The sequence below is a fragment of the Podarcis filfolensis genome, assembly GCF_964270895.1.
Source record: "Podarcis filfolensis genome assembly, chromosome: 7".
NCBI lineage: Eukaryota > Metazoa > Chordata > Lepidosauria > Squamata > Lacertidae > Podarcis > Podarcis filfolensis.
In genome coordinates, this window is record NC_139603.1 from 47,025,223 (window position 1) to 47,047,812 (window position 22,590).

The window sequence follows — 22,590 nt, forward strand, 5'->3', positions numbered from 1 at the left end:
ACTTTCAAAAACCACATATTGTGCAGGGGATAAAATCATATGCATAAGATCTTTCCAATCATTAGGACACATTACATAAGAAGTTGAAATACATTCCAGCATTCCCATGACATATGAAGATTTAAGACCTGAGTCAGAGATAGCCTTCCTGAATTCCTTCATTATGGAATATGGAAGCTTCTCATGAAATACCTGTTGCTGTGCTGTCCCTGGGATAGGCTGATAAGTGAAAGGGAAAAGTGACGGCATTTCCCCAGACCATGCAGACTGTTCTTCTAAAGATAAAAGACCTTCCTGCCTGGCTTCAGAAATTCCTGCACGGACAACCCCAGAAACATTTGGAACATTGGAATGCACCGGGGGGAGAGAAGGAAAAACGACAGGCTGAGATGCAGCTTCTGCAGAGCTCGCAGGCACCGGCAGAGGAGTGGCAGGCAGAGAAGGGGGAGAGAGGGGGATTGTATTAATCTGACACGGAGCTGCTTCGAGCTGAGAGGGAAAGGAGGGGGGTGAAGTCAATGGAGGCAAGATTTGTGGGTACGGGGGAGGATTAGGTGCGGAAGCAAGGGATGTAGAAAGTAAAGAAGACGACAATCCCAATTTACCAATAGCATTTGCACATTTTTGCCAAGTAAGCAAGCAATCGATCGGAGCCCTTGGCTCAGAAAAAAGCGTTTTTCCAATTTTTTGCCAGGTCTCTATGTCCAGAGACCTTTTGTCTGCGTAAAATGGACATTGGAATGTTATTTCCATTAACATTTGTTCAATTTCTTTTAAGGAAATTTGAACACCATCCCCCTTTTGCTTGACTAATTTAAATAATTCATTTGCGTGAGCTTTCTGACCTTTCGTCAGATTCCCTCCCATACTTATGAAATAGCGCGCTGAGACTTTTTTCCAGTCGGGTAAGTATGAGGTTTTCCTAGCTCTGCAAGGGACCTGGTACCTTACTTCGTCGAAATCACGTCGGGGTCACCAGATGTTGAGTTGCGTTCGAATCAAGGCAAACAAGTGGATGGTGTTTTTGAGATCCCAGCTGAGCTCCAAGGCTGCCTCTTGAGAGAGAGTGCGTGCGTGCCTGAAACTCATCTGTCTCTCTTTTTATTGAATCTTACAAAAGCATGGCCACTCATATGTTAGTGGCTGATTGGTTAAAATACAAACAAAGAGGCTAGTTCCTTATTGGTTAACATAGGTATAAGGAGGGGTTACCCAAAATCCATTAATCTCCAATTCTTCAAAGGGTCTTTTGCTAATGGACCTTAGACAAGTATCTAAGCTTTTAATCCACCTAGATTTATGATTGATTATATTATGTCTAAATCAATTACTAATGTTATGATCAGAATATAAAAACAAACAATTAATTATACACTGAAGGAAAACAGAACAACTAATTAATTATACACTGAAGGAAAACAGATCATTGTAAACTTAATGTGACCTGAGTGAAAAAAGAGTGGAATGCAAAGAATGGAATTTGTGTGTGTGCCTGGCACATCTTTACACAGTGTGTATGAGAGAGAGAAGCAGAGAAAGATTTTAAGGTTCAGAAGTAGCTAGGAAAAGTTTCCCAGAATGCCACAGAAAAGAACCAGTGTTTTACTATACTGGCACATAAAGAGAACATCTCTACAGAGTATCACATTTCAACTGCTGGTAGGAACTATCTTATATTTTAATACATCTATTTTAGTACAGTGCTTGGAAATTTTTAGGCACTTTGTAAGTACTGTATTAAATAACAATAATCCTTTACTGCTGCAGTCTTAAGAACACCAACCAGAGAGAAATGGCCCACTGACGAATTTAACATCGATTCCCCCCACCCCGATTTTTTATGTTGTTAGCTCACCACACTTATGACCGAGAGGCAGGACTTAAAAGCTTGGAAACAAGCACATATACGTATGTTGAAATCGGTGTAACTTACTTCTGAGCAAACATGCACCGGAGAGGACTGGGCTATGTAGCTCTGTTAACTAGGATGGTTAGATGATGGAACCTCCACATTCAGCAGCAGCCTATCTTTGAAGACCAGGTGCCTGGAGACTTTAACAGAGGCAGCTGTTCTGCCACTGGTGGAAACAAAGCACTGCATCAGATGCACCCTTCAGCCCTCTCGATGCTTAGAGGTGGCGGACTTAATAGAAAGCTTACATCCCCCCCCCTCTCCAAAACCTTCCCCCCTTCTTTTTCCTCTTTTTTCCGTTTGTTAAAGAAGCCACCTTCACCCGCTGACGCCACCTGGAGGAGCAAACAGGAACTCTCCCCGTGGGGTCCCGCCCCAGATCTCTCCCCTTTGGAACCCCGAGCAGCCACTCCGAGCAGGTGCCAACGGCGGCTGACTGAGGGCAGCGGCTTCGGCGTCAGAGGCACGCAGGCTCACGCACTGCCCCGCGCAGGCGCGCCAGCGGCAAGCCCTCGCTCCGAGGGCTGCGGAGTCGCCTTAGCTAACCGGTTGCGCTACTCGCGTCGGGCCGGCGAAGGGGAGAGCGGGCGGTTGCCGCTGAGGGAGGAGGAGCCGCGAAGGGCGGCGGGAAGGAGCCTCGGCTTTGTTTGCGCGGCTTTATAGCCCTCTGCGCCCGCCCAGCCTCTCCGCTTGCCGGCTCCCGTGCAGGAGGAGGCGGAGGAGGACGGAGCCTGCTGGGCGGGTCTCCCACCTGCCCTTTGCCATGGCCGGCTCCGAGCAGGACGGCGGCACCGGCGAGGCGCCGCTGCCCCTCGAGGACTCCGAGCTGGCGCTGGCCGGCATCAACATGCTGCTCAACAACGGCTTCCGGGAGTCCGACCAGCTCTTCAGGAAATACAGGTACCCGCCATCCTCTCTCTCTCTCTCTCTCTGGCCCCCAAGGACCTTGCAGTCTAAACTGGGGGCACGTGAGAAGGGACGAATCTCCAGCCTAAATTTAAGGCGCGCCCCCGGCCCGCTTTTCTTTTTTGGAATGATAACCGTTGGGGTTGCCTTCGGGTGCATGGAGGCTCGCCCGCCAGAAGCCCTCCACCTGCTCCTCTCTCCCTTGCCACCCTAGCAATGTGCGCCACTTGTCCTTCTCCCTTTGTTGTGCTTGGCGTTGCTGCCCTCGCTGCTGCACCTAGAACTCGGCCCTCGCTGGTGCTCATCGTTGAGCTTGTTTTTTAATGCCTGCACTTGGCCCTGGGATGTGTGAGGTAATAGCCTTCAGCATGTTCAGAGGGATTTGCTCTTCCTGTATGTATCACCCACGTATGTGGAAGGATTGCCCACATACCACATTAAATAAATGACGTCTTTCTCTTTTATTGCATCTCCTACTGAACAAGATCACACCTTCCAGTTGTGCCTTAATTCCTATTTGGAGCAATACCTGTCACTGCAGTCACACCCTGTGTCATCTAATGCACCTTTTTTTCAGCAGGTGTCTATTGAAACTTGCTTCAGCTAATCTGGCTGAATGGCAGAATGGTTTTATACACTGAGGGCTAACCACTTCCAGATCATGATCTGATCTCTTCTTTTCTTAGGCCACTGTATTTTTGATTTTTTTTTTCAGTGTCCTCTATCTTTCTTTGAATGCTTAGACCCAGATATATGCGACAATCAACTGTGGTTAGTGGTGAAAGAAAGAAGCCACTCTGCACATACTTGAAGATGCTAAATAACTTCACGGGGTTCAGGACTGAACATTGGCATTAAAAGCAGATCCTGGGACTGATCTCTAAGTGGTTAAGCAGTGGTGGAAAGGCGGTTGCTTTGTTCTGTCCAGGACGGCATTGGACACCATTCACATAACACTGCTGCTGATAGAACTTCATTCATATACAGTATACGTGGGGAATTGTATAAAAACCACTAGAGTTTATAGAGACTGCACAGTGGCAATTCTTTGGTGGAATGTGCCCAGTGTGCTGCTTTGTGGTGGCTGGTCTTATCCTGGTAATGATATATGTGGGGAGAAAGTTGTGCACTGACTGCAACTAATGTTACTTCCACATCAGAGCTCTACAGAAAGATAATGCCTCAGTCACAGTGGGAGTCAGTGGGAAGCAGAATTAAAATGAAGACTGCACTTTATACAGTGGTATATTACCCAGCAATGCTATTTTCCTTGACTACGGTCTTTCTGTAATATATATTCATAAGCAAAGGTCTCTTCCAAAGCTTCCTACTTGAATGCTTTGATCCTTCTTTTGGCTCCTATTGAGTGTGGCAGTGGGATTACTGATAACTTCTTAATTATTGCTTCAGCAGCTTCACCTAGTTGTCCGTCATTATCTGTTCCGATAGGGACTTTAATCAGTGATTTACTCTCATAATTCTCTTTTCAATTTTACATAAAATAAAGAAAACAGTGAGAGAAAAGAACTAATTAAAGTACTCTTGACAACTATTTCTAGAAACAAGAGCTGTGTATGCTTGGTAGGAAGTAATGAAGGGACAGAACCTGCAAGCAGGATACTTCTAATTAAAGGTATAGGTCTTCTGAAAAGCCTTGGTAGCACTTTGCTTGTTCACACTAGTGTTGTCTGGCAATGCATTTGGGTTTAAATTGTAATTTTAAAAGTGATACAACTTGAGTGTGAGAAACATGTGAAGGCTAAAATCACTCTATAATACAATGATTTGTCAACCAAACTGGATCTTCTATGAAAATGTTGTGAAGAAAATATGACAATTCTAGAGAAATGTACTAATGTAGAAGCTGTATGTAACAGCCAGGTGGATATCAGTATTTCAGTATAAGCCACATAACTTCTCTTCCCCACAAACAAATAAGAGTCTTTTTATGGTTCCTCCCTCCCTTGCTTGTGTCTTGGGTACTTTCACTATGCTGTGTTACCTCACACATTCAGTAGTTGTTGGTTTTATTTCAGTAGTTTTTCCTCCACTCTCATTAGTTTTTATATTCCTCCCCAACAGTTTAATAAAAAAAATTAATCAATTTTATAGACCTCTGGAATAAGTGCTAAATGAAGTAGATTGCAATAATACTCCTGGGTACCACTTTGACATCAGAATGATGACCCCCTTCACAATAAAATTGAAATTCTGCATGGTGGCCTTTGTTTCAATCTTTCCAAAATATTTTCCTGCTGGGAATCAATTAGTTCTCTCACTACAGCCACTGGTGCCTATTTGTTTGCTTACAGTTAATCTCCCTTATTTTGCCTTGTTGTGTGAACTTTCCAGTGACTGTGGATACCTCATGACCTGTCCACAAATTGTTAGACTCATAGCTATCAACTTTTCCCTTTTCTTGCGAGGACTCATATTCAGAATAAGGGAATTTCCCTTTAAAAAAGGGAAAAGTTGACAGCTATGGTTAGACTTCACATCACAATTACCGGTACATATTCATTTTATTTCCTTGTCTGTGTTTCTTACATTCATCCCAGTTTACTTGTCTCCCCACTGCGAAATATCTGTTGGGCTTCAGGGATAGCTACTCCCTAATATTTAACTTATAAAATGGGAATTGGTAGAAACTTCCAGCAGGGGTGCCAACTTGAATAAAATATTTGGAGGGGGGCAGGTAAACCCCGCCCTGCAAAATCAATCACATGACATGGTGCATGCACACAATCTGAATGGCAATGCCCATCAACTTTGGAGGGGCCCAGCCCCCTCAAATATTTTATTGAGGTGGCAAAGACCACTCAGCCCCTAGACGTTTGCTCCTATTACTTCCAAGCTGCCTGGTAGTCATGCAACATGTCCTGGAAGCCGGTGTGTGCGTATAGGTGTGGTGGTGTAAAAATTGAGGAGCTGGTATTTTATATCAGTATACCAGCTGTGGGTGCCTGCACAAGATGGCTGCTACGGGCAGCAAAAAGAGAGATGCTGGTCCTCCATACCAGTGAGTACTGCCACACAAAAATTCACTCCCCACGTGTGCACGCACACACGTATTTTTGTATATATGGTAGTGCTAATGATGATTCAGTGGTGAAAATGAGGAACTTTGTACTTGCTCAAACCCTGCTGTACTGCTAATCCTGGTCAGGAAAACAGTTGCATTTAACTTTGTTTGAATTCTCTACCCTCTGTCCCATTCACCAATGATCACCACCAGTGTCTAGGAAACATTAACTAGGCACTCAGTGGTACCTTCTACAATTCATTTAGCTAGCAGTATTAGGTAGGTAAAAGATAAATGACCCCTGGATGGTTAAGTTCAGTCAAATGCGACTATGGAGTGCGGCACTCATCTCGCTTTTCAGACCGAGGGAGCCAGCGTTTGCCCACAGACAGCTTTCCGGGTCATGTGGCCAGCATGATTAAACGGCTTATGGTGCAATGGAACACCGGGATGGGGACCAGAGTGCATGGAAACACTCAAAAGTTGACTGGCAACAGCTTGGGTCTCCTGTCCTTTGTCAAACCAGTTTTCAATGTGGTTCCCCATAATTTGAAGTAGTATTCATTGTTACACTTGTATTTGGCCTTCTCTGTCTCTTAAGGAATTGTATTCCCAGGCACCCTCTCATCTGGCTTTGTAGACAGAATTGCATCAAGTACTTCAAGTCCATTCACTGATCACAGAAATGCATTTCTCTATGTTTGAGACACCGGAGCAGGAGTGGGGGAGGCTGTTATGACCTCAATGCTTCTAGAGTTGGGACTAATTTCTTGAAATGAAGAAATAATTCTCATAAGGTTGCTTGCTAATCTTGCTTTGGTGACCATTTATCTCACATTGATTTAGCTGATGCTGATTCCCCTGCCACTTCCCTAATATGATGGCTGTCTCAAAGTATTGTCTCTGGGATCTCCAGTCATGCTTAATGTCTGCCCTATTTTGCTCTGAGGAAGCTTTGTTGCTTCTGCTTACTGATGGTGCCTGTCCTTCCCTGCAAGCCCTGTTTAGTGCTTGTGTTGCACCTAGGTAAGCAGGCCTGTGATCAGCCATTTGCCACCTGCATAAACTACAGTGCCATCTCTTCGTCCTGTATGAGCCAATTTCCCCCCTCCCCTCCCAGTTCACTCTCCAGTCTTTCACAGAAAGTCTTTCTCTTAGCATGACTAAGATCGCATCAGTGTAGTTCTTTTTATTCCACCTAGATTCTGCTGAAAAGAGAGAAGCTTAAGCACAAATGCTGTGTATCTTCTTAATGAGAGCATTTCCTTGCATCCTGCAAGCATTTGGGGGAAGAGTACTGTCATCTTCTATTACACTCTTTTATTTCAGTTCAGCAGAGCAGATTATCTGCTTAGTTGACTTTTTTCCCTTCCCCATTTCACCCTCTTCAGTATGTTTTTGTTTTCCCAGTGTACAATTTCATAGATACTTTTGTTAGCCAAAGTAAGTTTTGGTACATTTAAAGTTTGGTAAAATGTGAAGAACTATATCCTTATGTCCTGATTCTTAAACATTCACTTGGAAGTGTTTTCTGCTGAAGTCCTTGCGATTTATTTCAGCATAAAATTATTAAGTTTATGCTTAGTCCTTCCTGTTCCTCTTTGTAGTGCATGAACCAGCAAAAATACACTTGTCAGCCTTCCTGCATCACATGCTTTGTTTGTTACATACATAATCCAGGAGGGATGAAATATATAACTCAAGTCAATATATATTGGGTTCCTAGGTGACCTCTCATTCAGGCACTGACAACCTGCTCAGCTTCAGTAAAGCTGCCGTGTTAGAGGGACCTTGAAATTGATCAAACATTCTTGCAGAAGACCTTTTTTGTCTTCAGAACCATCCCATTCAGATTTTAACAATTATCTCAAAAAGGAAATGTCTTTATATGTCTTTATTAGTTTTATTCAGCTTAGAACTCGCTATTTACTTCAGTTTGTCGAGGGCTTATCATTGCAGCTTTTAGACAGGAATGAAAGTTCTCCTCTTTCTAGCTAGTTTAATGGAATCTGATTTTATTGCTGATCTCATCAGTGATCAACTCCTGCCCAGAAACCAATGTCCCCACTGTGAAAGGACGTGTAGATCCAGAATTGGCCTCTACAGTCACTTACGGATTCATTGTTAAAACCGTGTTTATGGAAGACAATCTTACTCTGCTATGAGTGATCACCAAAGAAGAAGAATGGAATCTGATTTTATTGCTGATCTCATGACTGCTGCTGACTGAATCTCTTTATATTAATATAGTTTATGATGTTTTAAGTTTTAGTCTCAGTCATTGGTCTTGCAGGCAAAATAGGTATAAGTATGCCCCCCTACATGCCCCCCCAATGAAACTTTCAGTGTCAAGTTATAAATAGTATACCAGCATTACAAAATCGTAATGGGACTGGGAAGAGTGGGTGCAAGGGATGCTACAGGACTGGGAGTGTATGGGGGAACAAACCATGACTTGTTTTGGCCTCAATTTACTTGGGGGATGTTGTTTTGGCCTCATATTGTACTGAATACGTGTGTTTAAAGCATACCAAGTACTAGAGGAAGCTCTACTAAGAATAGAGCTGCTCAGCAAATGTTTTCTAACAAGCTAAAAAATCCTCTAGAAAAATCATACATTGCATTCCATTTCTGCTGTTTATATTGCACAAAATAGATTTCTTAAGATTTTAAAGCATGAGACCAGTTCATGTAATTATTCTCCTGTGATCTTCATTATGCAAAGACTGAGCTCTAGGCAAGTTGAAGTATGAAAGAGTAATCTTTTTTTCTTTTGAGTGGCAAATGTATACTTCAGTGCATTTTGTATCCTGGCAGGTATTTGACTGTGTCCTGACTTTTACCGTGGAAGAGGTGTAAACACAGCTGGGTATTGAACACCTGGTGTACAGCAGTGCCAGCTGGATGGGATGCAGGTTTGACAGACTTCGAATCTGCATCAAAATCAGTGCTTTTTTTTAAACACTCCAAGAATCCTGTACTTCAAAAAGAGGGGGGGGGTCATTATCTTATTATCTGAGGAAGTTGCTTTGCAGAGTTGAGTCTAAATAGCTGTTTCACCTTGTATTTCATATTAATTTGTTCATTTGAGGAAACTAATCTGATCTTAAACTGGTATATGTGGTTTTAGAACAACTATAACAGCATAATTATGCTTTCTGTCAATTTCAGATAAAACATCTAAACTATTTGCATAAACCATTACTAATCAGTCACAGGAGTGCTGCTCCTGATAATTGGTATACCTGTCTACTCACAAATCAGGAACATATCAGATATCTTTGTCACATCAAAGTTTAACTCATGAACGTATGTGTATGTCTGTGTATCCTTTCCTTAACTTCTAGGACAGACTTTAGGAAGCAATAACAGCTGAGATGTGGGAAGTGGCATATGTGTTCCAAAATTATTGTGATATTTAGATAAGTGGATAGTAAAGTACTGTATATACCAATGGGAAATTGGAATCCTTCAGTTGATCTTAGTTGAGAAAAAACATGTGGTATAACTCTACCAGCACTATGAATATAGGTCAAACAACCTTCTCCTCTATTCTGTGGACCTCAGAGGTAGAAACTAGAAGAGCCCAGCTAACAGGAAGAAATGGTGGCAGAAAGAAATGATGTCTCAGTTTTCTCCTCTGAAATTAAAGAGTTTCAGCAACTGCTTCAGGGTGTTGCAAATCTAGTAATTGGAAAGGGAAATCAAAAGATGACTTGGGGGTGGCTGCCGTTAGTTGCTGCCTACTCTCAGCTAGTTGTAACGGAAATTATAGAAAGTATTAATCACTTCCAGCATTTGTTAATTGTGTTGCTGCATGGAAGATAGGACACAAAGCAGATTTCACAGAACAGTTTTCCTAGAATCCAAGCTCTCCTATTTATTTATTTATTTATTTATTTATTTATTTATTTATTTATTTATTTATTTGTGGTTTTTGCCTGGGGCTTTCTGACTTACCTTCTGAATAGAAAAATTTATACCCAAGGAATACAGCTAACTCACATGTTACGTGGTGGGTTGGGTTCCTGGCCAATGGGAATATAAGCAAAATGGCGTAAAGCCAGGAACCCACAGAACTGCCCCCCTCTGCAAAGTAGTGAGCAGCTTGCCCAGCTTAAAGAAGGAGGTGCAAAGGCTCTGACTGGGTGCTAGAGTCCTCCTGTTTCCTTCCCAAAGCCTAGTAATTGCTTACCCAGCTTTGGGATGACACCGTGAGAGCTCTGGGATTCTGCCAGAGTCCTTACACTGCTTTCCCAAAGTTGAGTAAGCCTGTGGTTGCAGCTTTGTGCAGGTTGGTGGGGGGAATAAATAAACGGAGAGTGGCTTTCCTCCTTCATGTTCTCTGGCACTCATCCCGGTGTTCCGTGCACCAGAAGCGGTTTAGTCATGCTGGCCACATGACCCGGAAAGCTGTCTGTGGACAAACACCAGCTCCCTTGGCCTGAAAAGCATAGATGAGCGCTGCACCCCGTAGTTGAATTTGACTGGACTTAACCATCCCGGGATCCCTTACCTTTACCTTACTTAACTGGTTAGCCAAAGCTATTACCTTTACAAAAGAACTAGTTTGGCAGGCTTCATCTTACTCATTCTATCTTCACAGGCACAGAATTACAGGTTTGGAGGAGACCCAGTGTATCATCCAGAGTGATCATCCAGAGTAACAGTATTGACTACTTGAAAAAAATGTCACCCCTTGTTGTGAGATGTGATTTTGTCCGAGCTAGTCAATTACTGCTCCTCCTATAGTTTTTCCAACCACTTCTAGGCTGAGAGGCTTGTAACCTTGAAGTTAATTCCCCCCCCCCCCTCTTCCGGGAAGCTTGAACATATGGGTGAGGACCTTTGGTGATGTAACAGGGAGTGACTTCTGAGAGTTGGAACCAAGCTTGCTGCCTCTCAGAACTAGGACTAGTCCATTAACCCCACTTGTGTAGAACAATCACTTAAAGTACATGTTCATAGGAAATTTCTCAGTGTCATGTCAGGTGTGTCAAAGCTTTAAGCCTCTTCTAAATTGACTGAAATAGTGGACAGTTTGGGGCAATGCAATAATGTAAAAAGGTTTGTTAAATTGTAGTTGAGCATCAAAACAAGTGTAGAAGTAATTGAAACATTCAATTAAAGTAGTTTTGAGTGTCTGGCTCTTCCCACCTGAGCTATCTAGTGTCTTTGCCACTCACTCACTCCATCAGAGTCTCCTAGCAGTGACAGAAACACACCTGGCTCTGCTTTTTGTCTTTCACACCTTTTAATTCCTGACAAGTATTCTTTTCTTACCTCCATTATTCTCTCCAAAATTGCATCCCCCTTTGTATTCCTGTCATTGCTCAGTATTGCACCTTAACTGTACAGCATCTGTTTCTTTCACTGTCACTGTCATTGCCAACAAAGTGAGTAAACAGCTCCATATCCCGATGGAGAATGTACAGATCAGAGGATAACTTTGTGTGGTTGAAATGGGGGTTGAGGGGATGCATGCCATCAAGGAGCTGAAGATGGATGGCTTTATAAAAGAAGAAGAGGACTCAAATTTAGTAATGTTGATTGGTGTAAGTGTGAAAAGTAGCATTAACATGGTTGCTGGGGGTCAGAGTAATAATGAAAAGAGAAGATATAAGAAAGCAAATGAAGAGTGTCAGCAAATGCAAAAATAGTTAGGAAGATGAAATGGAAACTGACAGTTATAAAAATGAACAAGAATTTACTAACTCATCACCATGGTAGTATTAGAACTAAGAACCAAAGCTTTGGGGGATTTACAAGTTAAAATCTTGAATAATAATAATAAATAATAATAATAATTTTGTTATTTATACCCTACCCATCTCACTGGGTTGCCCCAGCCACTCTGGGCAGCTTCCAACACATATAAAAACATAACAAAATGTCAAAAATTAAAAACTTCCCCATACAGGGCTGCCTTCAGATGTCTTCTAAAAGTCAGATAGTTGTTTATTTCCTTGACATCTGGTGGGAGGGCATTCCACAGGGCGGGTGCCACTACCAAGAAGACTCTCTGCCTGGTTCCCTTTAACCTCACTTCTTGCAGTGAGGGAACTGCCAGAAGGCCCTCGGAACTGGACCTCGATGTCTAAACTGAACGGTGGGGGTGGAGATGCTCCTTCAGGTATACAGGGTCGAGGCTGTTTATGGCTTTAAAGGTCAGCAGCAACACTTCAAATTGTGCTCGAAAACACCTGTGTTACTAACAGATCATTGTTCTTCTGTGTTGCAGCTAGAGCTCGCTCTCTTCCCAGAGCTCAGTTGTAGTTGGATTTAATTAATTCATACCTGTTGGATTTTTCAGTGTACAGCTTCTTTGCCTGCCCTCTGAGCTTATTGTTTCTGCCAAGAAGCTAGTACACCAATCTCCTTGCTTGCTTATATCCAACAAATACATAATTTGAGTTCTGTCCTCTATAAAGATTGAAAGGGTTGTTCTGGTTTTTGTTCTGTGTTAGTGAGCTGTAACTTTGAGAACAGAATGTAATGTAATGAAAAATGAAATGAACAGAGTGTAAAATAAACATTTGGTACAATTTAAAGAATTGCAGTAGCAGCAGTATTGGTTACTGAATGAGTCCAGTTCTTACATGAAAATTTGCTGTTGTTTTATGCTAGAACCATTAATTTCAACAAAGAAAGCATTATTTGCACACATGAGATTGCTTGCATAAGTGTGCTTTTCCTTTTGGAATTAATGGGGTGCTCCTGTTCATTGAAGGGCTCTGAAAATAATTGGTGCTCAAGTCTGGTCATTATGTAGAGGAAATGGGGGAAGAGGATGGAAGGAGAAAACTCCCTCAGATAAGTATAAGTTGTGGTTATCGTGTAAATTGTGGAACAGGCTGAGGTTCATGGCAGCCCTCTTTTTTAAAAAGCTTTGATGTCTTTTAAAAAGCTTTGGACATCTGTGGATAAAAGACTATTGCCAACTGCAGCTGTAGTCCAGAGCCCTCACACCGCCTTCCCAAAGCCAAGTATGCCCATGATCACAGCTTTCTGCCAAATAAATGGCAAGTGGGCTTCCTCCGCTCTCCATATATTTATTTATTTCTCCCTACCCTTGCAAAGCTACGATCATGCAAGTAAAATAAGCATAAGATGCAGGTTTATCCTTTCTCAGGAGTTTCTTTTTATAGACAAAACACTTTCAGCAAGCCCTCTATGTGGAGACCTGTTCTAGTCAGTACATGTATTACATTGCAATTGTATTTATATACGTCCTTTTATGTGTGTTTTTATTGCAACGTGAAATCTCTGAGGTGCTTTGTGAGAAACGTTTCATAAATAAAATAAAATAAAAAGAACCCCAAACAAACCTAGAATAGCATTCTTCACTGTAATAGCAAACTCTGCTAGGGAGCGACAACATGTCTTTAGCCAAAAAGGGGCCACAGAGAAAAAAGAGAGAGGTATTAGTGGTCCCTACCCTGCCTCTGGGGAATTTTTGTACTTCTGTAAACTCAATACTTCTGCTAAGGGGGCAAAAAAGATAGGTGGGTGGGAAGGAGTGGAAGTGAAATGGAGTGCCCTGGAAAATGGCTGGAAAAATGAACAAGAGCACTGCAACAAATTGTTGCAGGTTCTGCTTGTAGGTTGTTTTATTATTGGCCCAATTCTACAGAGATTGTTTAATCATGATGGAAAGCTGCCTGCTTCCAAATAGCTTTCCAATTTTTGTAAAAATGTGTAGTAAGAATACCATTACTTTAATATTCTAGTGTTTCTTATATTGTATTAGTGTTTTCTTTTCATCCCTCATGTGCCCCCACCTTTCAGGAGAGGATTAGCCAATATGGAATTGCTCTCTTTTCTAGCCAGTAAATCCCATTATGGAGATCTGTAGTTCAAAGGCATGCAGCCTTATCAAGGAAATAGTGTTGAACGAAAACCATCAAAAAGGCTGGAAAAGATAAAGATATTAATATGAGCTGCTTTTCCCCAAACCCTGCTCGTAGCTGTGGAAAAAATAACTGACAGGAGGCATGCTTTTTCTTTCTCTTTTAAAGATCCGCTGGACAACAGCTCCATCAGCAGAACCTGAGTGTAAAGTCTTCCGCTTGGGGAGTGGGGCTCTTCTTCTCTCTCCTCTCCCTGTGCCCCCCCCCACCATGGCTCTGGGTGGGGTTGGAGAACCTACAGAAGAGCACATGGGGGGAGAGAGGAAGGATTGTGCTGTCTGGTGAGCTGAAATGCGTGCACAGATGGAATGTTTGTCATAGCGCAACATTGAACTCCACACATTGAAACAAGACAGAAAAAGACAGCTGTTTTAGAGCAGAAACCAGTTGTGGAATTGGATGAAATGAAGACAGTTGAAGGGAAAGCACAGTGGTCATTGTATGATGTGCCAGTCATATACAGTACATCTTCAATGAAGTAGCACATATGTAAGGGTCAGTTAACGTGTTTCTGCAGTAGCATGCTAGCTGAATCCCATTTCACTCTGAATTCTGTTTAAATTATACAGGCTCAGTGAAGGAATCAAAGGGCATTAATCAATTATAAGTGCTGAATGCTAATAAGCTCCAGGTCATTTGTCAAAACCATCTGAAATTTGGCATAAAGTAAAATCTAGCTGCTGAGTGCCATGATCAGGCCAAAGTTGACAGTTCTGTTGAAAATGGCCGCAAAACAGTAGTTTCCCTCTGTCTGTCTTCCCCTTTGCAACCTCCCCTTCCTCCCAAGATTATCTGAAAGTTTAGATTTAAGTACATTCTATACCTAATTTGGGTATATGAATTTGCATAGGGTGTGTGTGTGTGTGTGTGTGTGTGTGTGAGAGAGAGAGAGAGAGAGAGAGAGAGAGAGAGAGAGAGATCTGAAGTAACGAAGGATGACCTTTCAGGCATTTCTTTTGTTCATCTGATTATTTTGTGTCCTAATTAAGTTCCGGGGGGGGGGGGGGCTTGTTATTGCTGGCAGCTAATTAAAATTCATGTGGTCTCTTGTGGCATAGATTTATGTTTCCTGGGAAACAGTTAATTTTTCTTAACTTTGTGGCAATTAAATATTTTGTTCACGCCTGAGTAGAAAGTATGTAATTTACTGTTTAAATTTACTTAATGTATGCAACACTCCCAGTTCATTCCTTCCATATTTTGGTTATACTGAAATCAGTTTGTCTTATTAGCTGTCAGCATGATAATTTCAAATCACCAAGCTAAGATTAGAAGGGCTATCTAGTTTTGAGGTGTAGTTCTGCAATGACTATAAAAGGCAATTTAAGGCAAATAAATTTAAGTGACGAGTACTTTTTAGAGTGACTGTGATCAACTGAAAGGCACTCCAAGAGCGTTAAGTCCAAGGTCCCAAATTATCTAGCTGTACCTCTGGGTATATGTAGAAAGAAGGAGTTTAAGGGTTGTTAGTGCTGTGTCATAGAAATTACCGTATGTAGCCTGATAGAACTCTCTATTGTCACCTGTGCCTGATAACACCAGCTGTTGGAAAATAGGGGTCCTTCCCTCATTATCCATGTGTTTTTGGTGTTTAGGATAAAAATAATAATGCTCTCTATATGGGATTATTCTTGAAACTTGTTCTTTAGGAGAACTTTGGATATTTTTGGAATTTTCATTGTAGCCGATCATACCATTAATGAAGCAAGCCACTTTTCTGTCAAAAATATAGCTTGATGCTTCATAGCAGTGTGATTTCAGGTGGAAATGTCAAAGAAACATCTGCCTGCAAACCTGATTCCTTCTCTTGTTATTATTTGTCAGTTGGCTTGCAGACTAGAACTTTTCCTTGCTGTACTAAATTCATATACAGTGGTACCTCAGGTTAAGAATTCATTAATTCATTCTGGAGATCCTTTCTTAACCTGAAACTGTTCTTAACTTGAAGCACCACTTTAGCTAAAGGGGCCTGCCGTGCCACCGCCGTGTGATTTCTGTTCTCATCCAGAAGCAAAGTTCTTAACCCGAGGTACTATTTCTGGGTTAGCAGAGTCTGTAACCTGAAGCGTATGTAACCTGAAGCATCTGTAACCCGAGGTACCACTGTAGTCATTAATTTCAATTAGTTCATATTTAGTGTGTATTCTATGTTTAGTTAAAAATACAATCTGGAGTTTGATTTTATGCTAGGAATTTGGAAAATCCTGGAAATGTATTAAATCCATGTATATTGTGTAAAAGTGGAACATGGATTTGAATTTTGAATTATTATTTTATAGAACAGGTCTTTATTGTGATCCTGAAAATTAAAGAACAATAGTCCCCGCCAGCACAACTTTAAAACGACTGGATGTGTATGTTGGCTCTTTTCAAAGATGTTTGATCAGATTTTTGTGCTTCCACCCAAGTAGTAATATGGAATGTTGACACAAGTAGTAATTTTACCTTTTTTCTTTTTCTTTTACAGAAACCATAGTCCATTAATGAGTTTTGGGGCTAGCTTTGTCAGTTTTTTGGTAAGTGAGCACAAATACTCTTGCGGTCATTTGTATTATATTGTATTGTATTGTCTAAATAAATTAATGTGATGCAGGATATATGCAGGGGGTCCAATTTGCTTGCAAGGCCATTTTTCTCAAAGCACACCCACCTGCCTATCAACTGACATCACTGGAGGACATGGAACAGGATCATGCAGTCAAGGTAGCAGGATTTAATCTCCATTCATCAGCGGCTCAAAAGTGCTGTTCAGAGCAGCTTGTGCACTTCACCTGTGAGTGGGCAGGTGGCAGCAGCAGCAGCAGGCAGGTAGAGAAGAATACTCCACTGTGTCTCCTGAAATCAAGTAAGAGGTGGGTGACCTGCTGACCTGCCAAATTTAGCCTGCATTGGGTAGGGCAGATAAGGCTCACCCATCAGATCCTGTTCCCCACTCCTGATCTAGAAGTATTTTAATGTTGGTAAATTCTGCACCTGGTAGTATGATACTGAATTATTTAATTTGGAAAAAAAGGTTCATTGTTAGTGGCTAGCAAAAACACTTCCAAAATTTTGTGTAACCTGACAGCACGTGCACAGTTCATGCTGGCTATGCTGACAACTTAGAACTTTTACTGCAGATCATCTTCTAACAATTCAAACATACATTAAAAAGATAACTCTGCAACATCTGATGATGAACTCTACTTTTAAGACAGACCTGTTCATTCAGTAGCACAGTAAATTGTTTGGTCGTTACCTACATACTAGAGCAAATTAAAATACGTAACCTTTTCCCTTAACCATCCTCTGAGATGCTGCTGATAATGATGCATCAAGTGAAGTACACCCTTGTCCATGAAAGCACATGCCATGATAAATGTTGTAAAACTTGGTGGTTTCAGATAAATAGTGAAGACAGCAGAAGCTTTTATAGCACCTTTAGACTAAGAATGTGCATATATACTAGTCCTACTTTCCTCTATTGTCGAATTTACATGGGAAGCAAAGAAGTACGGGGCAAATCCCACTTGCAGCTATGTTGACATTTTTGTAAAACTTGGAGTTTGCTAGTGTCCCAGTAACATCAGCTGTCATGTCAGGGAAAGGCTTAATGCAGTATATTTTCTTAGGAATAGCTTCCTTTTGGTGTGTATAAATAGAACCCCCCCCCAAAAAAAACCCTTGCTTATCTGAGCTGGTTTGCTGAACCAGTGTAACACCGCAGCACAGCATCATTGTGCCCTGAAAAGCTTTTGCTTAGTTACTATTCTAAATATAGCTGCAGCACTTTGCATGCCTGTGTCATTCAAAATGTCCATTAGAAAAAGCATTGGGAAATAAATTTGCTATATGTGGGAGCTGAGATGAAATTACCCTGTCCAGAAGTAAAGGGGTTACTATTTGCTTTTGACTTTGAGGTATAAAAGTGATAGATTAAATAGATAGATAGGCGAATCTGTACAGATAGAAACTATAGAAGTAACAATAATGAAGTGTTTATGTAACATTACTTCTCTTTTCAGCAAACACAGTATCACAGTAATTTCAGACCTGTTGTATATGAAACACCCAGTTATGTTGGGAGAAGCAGATAACTATTTTAATTTCTGATTTTTCTTGGACTGGTTCACACAACACTAAACCCTGGCTCAATTACACTGAAGCACATTGTTTGGACTTCTGAACCCGCCCCAGTAGACAAACCATGGGTTGTTTTCTGACAACAAACCATGATGTGAAGCTACAGTTTTTGTGTTTGTTAAAAGTATGGTTTGGCATTGTATATAAATTCAACAGCCTTGCTTAAGCATTATTTATTTGCTTAGCCATTATTTATTTGGCCACCCCCCAGATACCTGCCAAGCTATAAAGGCAGAGTTAATACTCTGGGAGTGCAGCAGGTTTGGATGAATCCCAAGCTGAAGTGGGACACTTTGGAAGGATTCTGAGCTTGTCCATGGTGTTCAGTTGGCAGTGGCAATGGCAGTGGCAGAGTAACACTTGGTCATTGAATTCTCTCCCCCCCCAAACTCACATGCACATTTACTACGGCAGGCAGGAACAGCAATGATATGCAGTAGATCTCCAGCCCACCTCTGAAGCTGGCAGCAATAGTGGTGGAAGAAAGCCTACTCTGGTTACTACTACTGCTATTGTTGTTGTTCTTTTTGTAGAGCAGCACTGGAGATGCCTCTGCCTGAAGCTGTACTGGAGATCAGCTGCTTAGGCATGGAGACAAGGAGGATATCCCAGAGGATCTATCAGAAGTGTTGGTCAGTTTAGTTGAGGGCAATATTACCTTCAGCAGCTCTGATAGCACCCCCACCACCAGACAGCAGTGTCTTGGTGGTGGGCACCCGGGGAGAGCAAGCTTCGACATCAGTGTGAAGGAGTCTCCTTCAAATACCCACACCCCCTAATGCTTGTCCTGTGTAAGTCCTCCAGAATAAAGACAGGTACAGAAATGACAGAGCCTGTCTGGGATCACTTTGAAGTTGGTTTGGATCCCAGCTATGGTACCTCACTGCACTGCAGGAAGAAGCTGAGCGGGGGGAGGTTCCAAGCCACAGCACCTCTAACAGCCTTTGAGTGCACCTGTACAAGCAGTACCATCCCTCATTGTCAGGGAAGAAGCAAAGTCTGAGAAGTTGGGTAGTAAAAGCAAGGGGCAAGCAGAGTGAGACGTTACCCTTTCAGTCTCAAGCTCTTCCCGACCAAGATGCAAAAGTGATTTGTGGATGATTTGGGATGAGAGAAGTATGGGTCCATGAGATCGAAATTTCCAAACATTAACCCAAAAGCAAGGGCTCAGCTTTGAGCTGAAGCACTACCAGACCCAGATCAACTGGTTCCTTTGGGTGGAATGCTGAGATATCAGTGTGATATTAATAATAGCAATGGCAGCCCTGGCGCGTCTGCTGCTGCTTGTCCTGCTTCCAGGTAGCAGAAATAAGAGTCCAAAAGACTGTACAACCTCAGTTGCTCTGGAGTAATGCGGCAGTTTGGGAAGCAAATTTGCCCTTGGAAAGGTGTACTTTGTACCCTGTTATCCTAACACGAGGACAAATTTGAAATGTGTAAAAGAATCAGTGCTGTGCCAAAAATAAGATGAAAAATCATATTACTATGAAAAATCAAATGAGACAATGGCTTCTGTGTAGTGTTTGCTAACTCGTGTTGTTTTTAATTTGATGATAGAAGATTTTATTTCCCTTGGAAATTTTCATGGGAACATCTGTTTTCTTAATGGGAATTTGGGAGAAAAACAGAAAATGTGGATGGACAGTGGGCATTCAGTTAACATTTCTTTTAAAATGGCTGGACAGGCACAGCTGTCTTGATGCTTAGTAAGTTCCGATTGATAGGTTTATAATGTGAACAGGCAGTAACATATTTAAGCTTGGTGATGTATATTCATTTATGTTGGAAAGTGGTTTGATTATTTCTTTTTTATGTCTGTGTTAAAAGCCTGGAAGTGCAAGAATGAGTTAACTAATAATAATAATAATAATAATAATAATAATAATAATAATAATAATTATTATTATTATTATTATTGTTATTATTTATACCCCGCCCATCTGGCTGGGTTTCCCAGCCACTCTGGGCGGCTTCCAACAAAACACTAAAATACAATAACCTATTAAACATTAAAAGCTTCCCTAAACTTGTAGGGAATATACATGCTCTATCAGGAATAGCTGAAATGTAAGCTGTTAAAAAGAATTCCATGATAATTTTGACAGGTTATCAAAACTAATAGCCAAATATGAATATTATATATAGGGAGTTTGGATGCTACAGAATCATCATGCTCTGTTGGAAATACGTGAGCACTGACATTAGTTTGCATCTAATGAGAGTAGAGCACAATCTTCTAGTGTCTTAATATTTCTACTCTGTGTCCTCACTCCCAGAGTCTCATATGGTGGTCTCCTGATGCTAGCTGATATAGCATTAGACTTATTAGAGTAAGTACATGCCACATGGGGAAAGATTCATGTTCTGATGATGCATTGGAATGCCAATCTGATAAGTACTACATCCAAGATGGGAAACCTGTGGCTCTCCAGGAGTTGTTAGACCACTGTTTTAATCATATCTCACCACTGGCCATGCTGGCTGGAGCTGGAAATGGAATCAAACAGCATCTGGAGGGCCGCATGCTCTCTGTTCCTGAATTACAATCATGTTAGCAAAGTTAATTGTGACCTTGGTTATTACATTAAGTGTGTAATGATTCCAAGAAAGTCTTCAGTTAATTTTATATCATTTTTTCCATTGGGAAGCCTTCATCCCAGTACCCTTTTATAATACTTATTCAGTGCACAGTAGCAAATGGTTAAATTTTTGACTTCTCTTCTCATTTTCACAGTGACATTTTGAATGCAGTGCTCTTGGGTGAGATGCTTATATGTCTTAGATAGTGAGCTTATTTCAAGTGCTTATAAAACCGTTATACAATATCCTTAGATTGTGCAGCAGTAAGCAGGTTTAGATTAGGTTGTCACTTTATGATTCAATAGGGGTGTTTTGTTTTGGTTTTGGTTATGTTTTAACAGAATGCCATGATGACTTTTGAAGAAGAAAAAATGCAGCTGGCGTGTGAGGACTTAAAAGCTACCGAGAAACTGTGTGAGAGTGAAGAAGCAGGAGTTATAGAAACTATTAAAAACAAAATTAAGAAGAATGTAAGTGCAACATTGCTAATATGTGAATTAATGTACCCCATGCTAATATGGCAACTGCTTCCTAGATATCTGTCTAATGGCTGAGTGAAGATTTAAATCTTGGTCTGAGGTCCTTGTCTTACATTCTATACATCATCCCTGTGATTTACCACTTTGTAGAATCATCAGGGTACATAACCGCCATCCGTTCAAATAGGCATTAGTACCCAAGCTTTGGTCTTTGGAACTCCAGGTAGGAGATCCTAAAGGCCTTGTTTTGTCACAAGCTCCAACTTCAGACTGCTTATGGCAATTGATAGATAAGGTCTTGGCTTCTGGTTGTCATGACAAAAAATGTAGCCTGATATTGCTAGTCTTGCTGTTCTAGAAGCTTTCTTTCAGGTGCCACTAGGCATCTCATTGGTAGATATTGGCCATATATAGTCGTTTGGCTTTCTTCTTTTTGTGAAGCGTGTTCCATTCTATTTGCTAGCCCTGCTGAGTTGTTGACAGTGGTAGCTGATAACCCCTGAAACCAGAGGGACCACAGCTACAACGCCCTACTCTTGTTAATCCGCTCCTATTTCACTTTCCCTTGGTTTCTGCTGCACCCCAGCTCTGTCCATGGAAGCCTGCATTCTCAGCCATGAGAACTAAATAGAATTTCTATTTAGGAAAACTCTAAATAGAACTCCACATTGGCTCCTGGTGGAAGTGGAATGCTAACTCGATGGGGCAATTGCCCAAAATCTCAAAGTGAGCAGAGGGTGGAATCTGAGCATCAAATATCAAACCTTCCAAAGTAACTTGCCCTTCAGTTTCTCTGAAACAGTAAAATCTTACCCGGATTGTCCTCCCCGCAACACCCCAGACAAATTTCTTTACCCACCCCCGAATATCTCATTTTTTTCTCTTTACCACTTGTGCAGGCCTCCTCCATTGAAACCTAGTCCTTTCTCCTCACTTTCCCCACGCTAGTTTAAAGGCAGGACTTGGAGACCAAAGAAGGTGCATCTGTTAATCCAGATGTTACCAATTACCATTTAGCTTCTAACCCTCATGCTTCTGTCTATTGAATTGCAGGTTCATACAGGTATTTGCAGTGTTGTGACTTGACAGATCTATGTGGATCTCTGCTTACCTTTGATACTTGTCTGTGACTGCAAAGCCGACGTAATTGAAATGACATTTGAAGCACATGTTTTTGCACTTAAAATAAATTACAATTAATATATTACTGTTTCAGATGATATAAATTAATAGAGGATTTCCGCTTCAGTTGCCACCACCTGTTGTATACATGTAGTTGGCACGTCTCCTCTTCCAAACCAGAGTGATTAATTTTGGCTAGTAATCCTGCTGAAGTATCCCATGGATGCTGTTTGTCTTTGCTAGTTCAGTGGACCAGTGCAGCACTGCATAGTCTATAAATAATGAAGCTTTGGCTTCCCTTGAGAACATCTTGCATTATTAATGTTGAGTGTATAAAAATCTGAGCAGTTTGTTTAGTTTCACTGTTCCATATATTTTTCTAATGGGAATATGAGGAGGTCTTTGTTTTCCAGTTCCCAGTGTACAAATGCACCATCCATCATCTTTTGCAGAGGGGCAGGGGTGGGCAGCAACTTTGCAGAGAGGAACAGCAGGCATAATGCCCTATTGAACTCAGTGCTTACTCCTCAGATTATC

At 41.5% G+C, this 22,590-nt stretch overlaps 1 protein-coding gene across 1 annotated transcript in view; it reads left to right on the forward strand.

The window, feature by feature from the left end:
- The first annotated feature begins 2,021 nt into the window (after positions 1-2,021).
- Positions 2,022-22,590, forward strand: part of TTC39C (tetratricopeptide repeat domain 39C) — a 38,556-nt gene continuing 17,987 nt past the window's right edge. Inside the window, exons 1-3 of the mRNA XM_083623628.1 lie at positions 2,022-2,812; positions 16,218-16,266; positions 20,794-20,922. Coding sequence (XP_083479754.1) covers positions 2,676-2,812; positions 16,218-16,266; positions 20,794-20,922 — 315 coding nt within the window. The 5' untranslated portion in view covers positions 2,022-2,675. The remainder of the gene's footprint in view (positions 2,813-16,217; positions 16,267-20,793; positions 20,923-22,590) is intronic.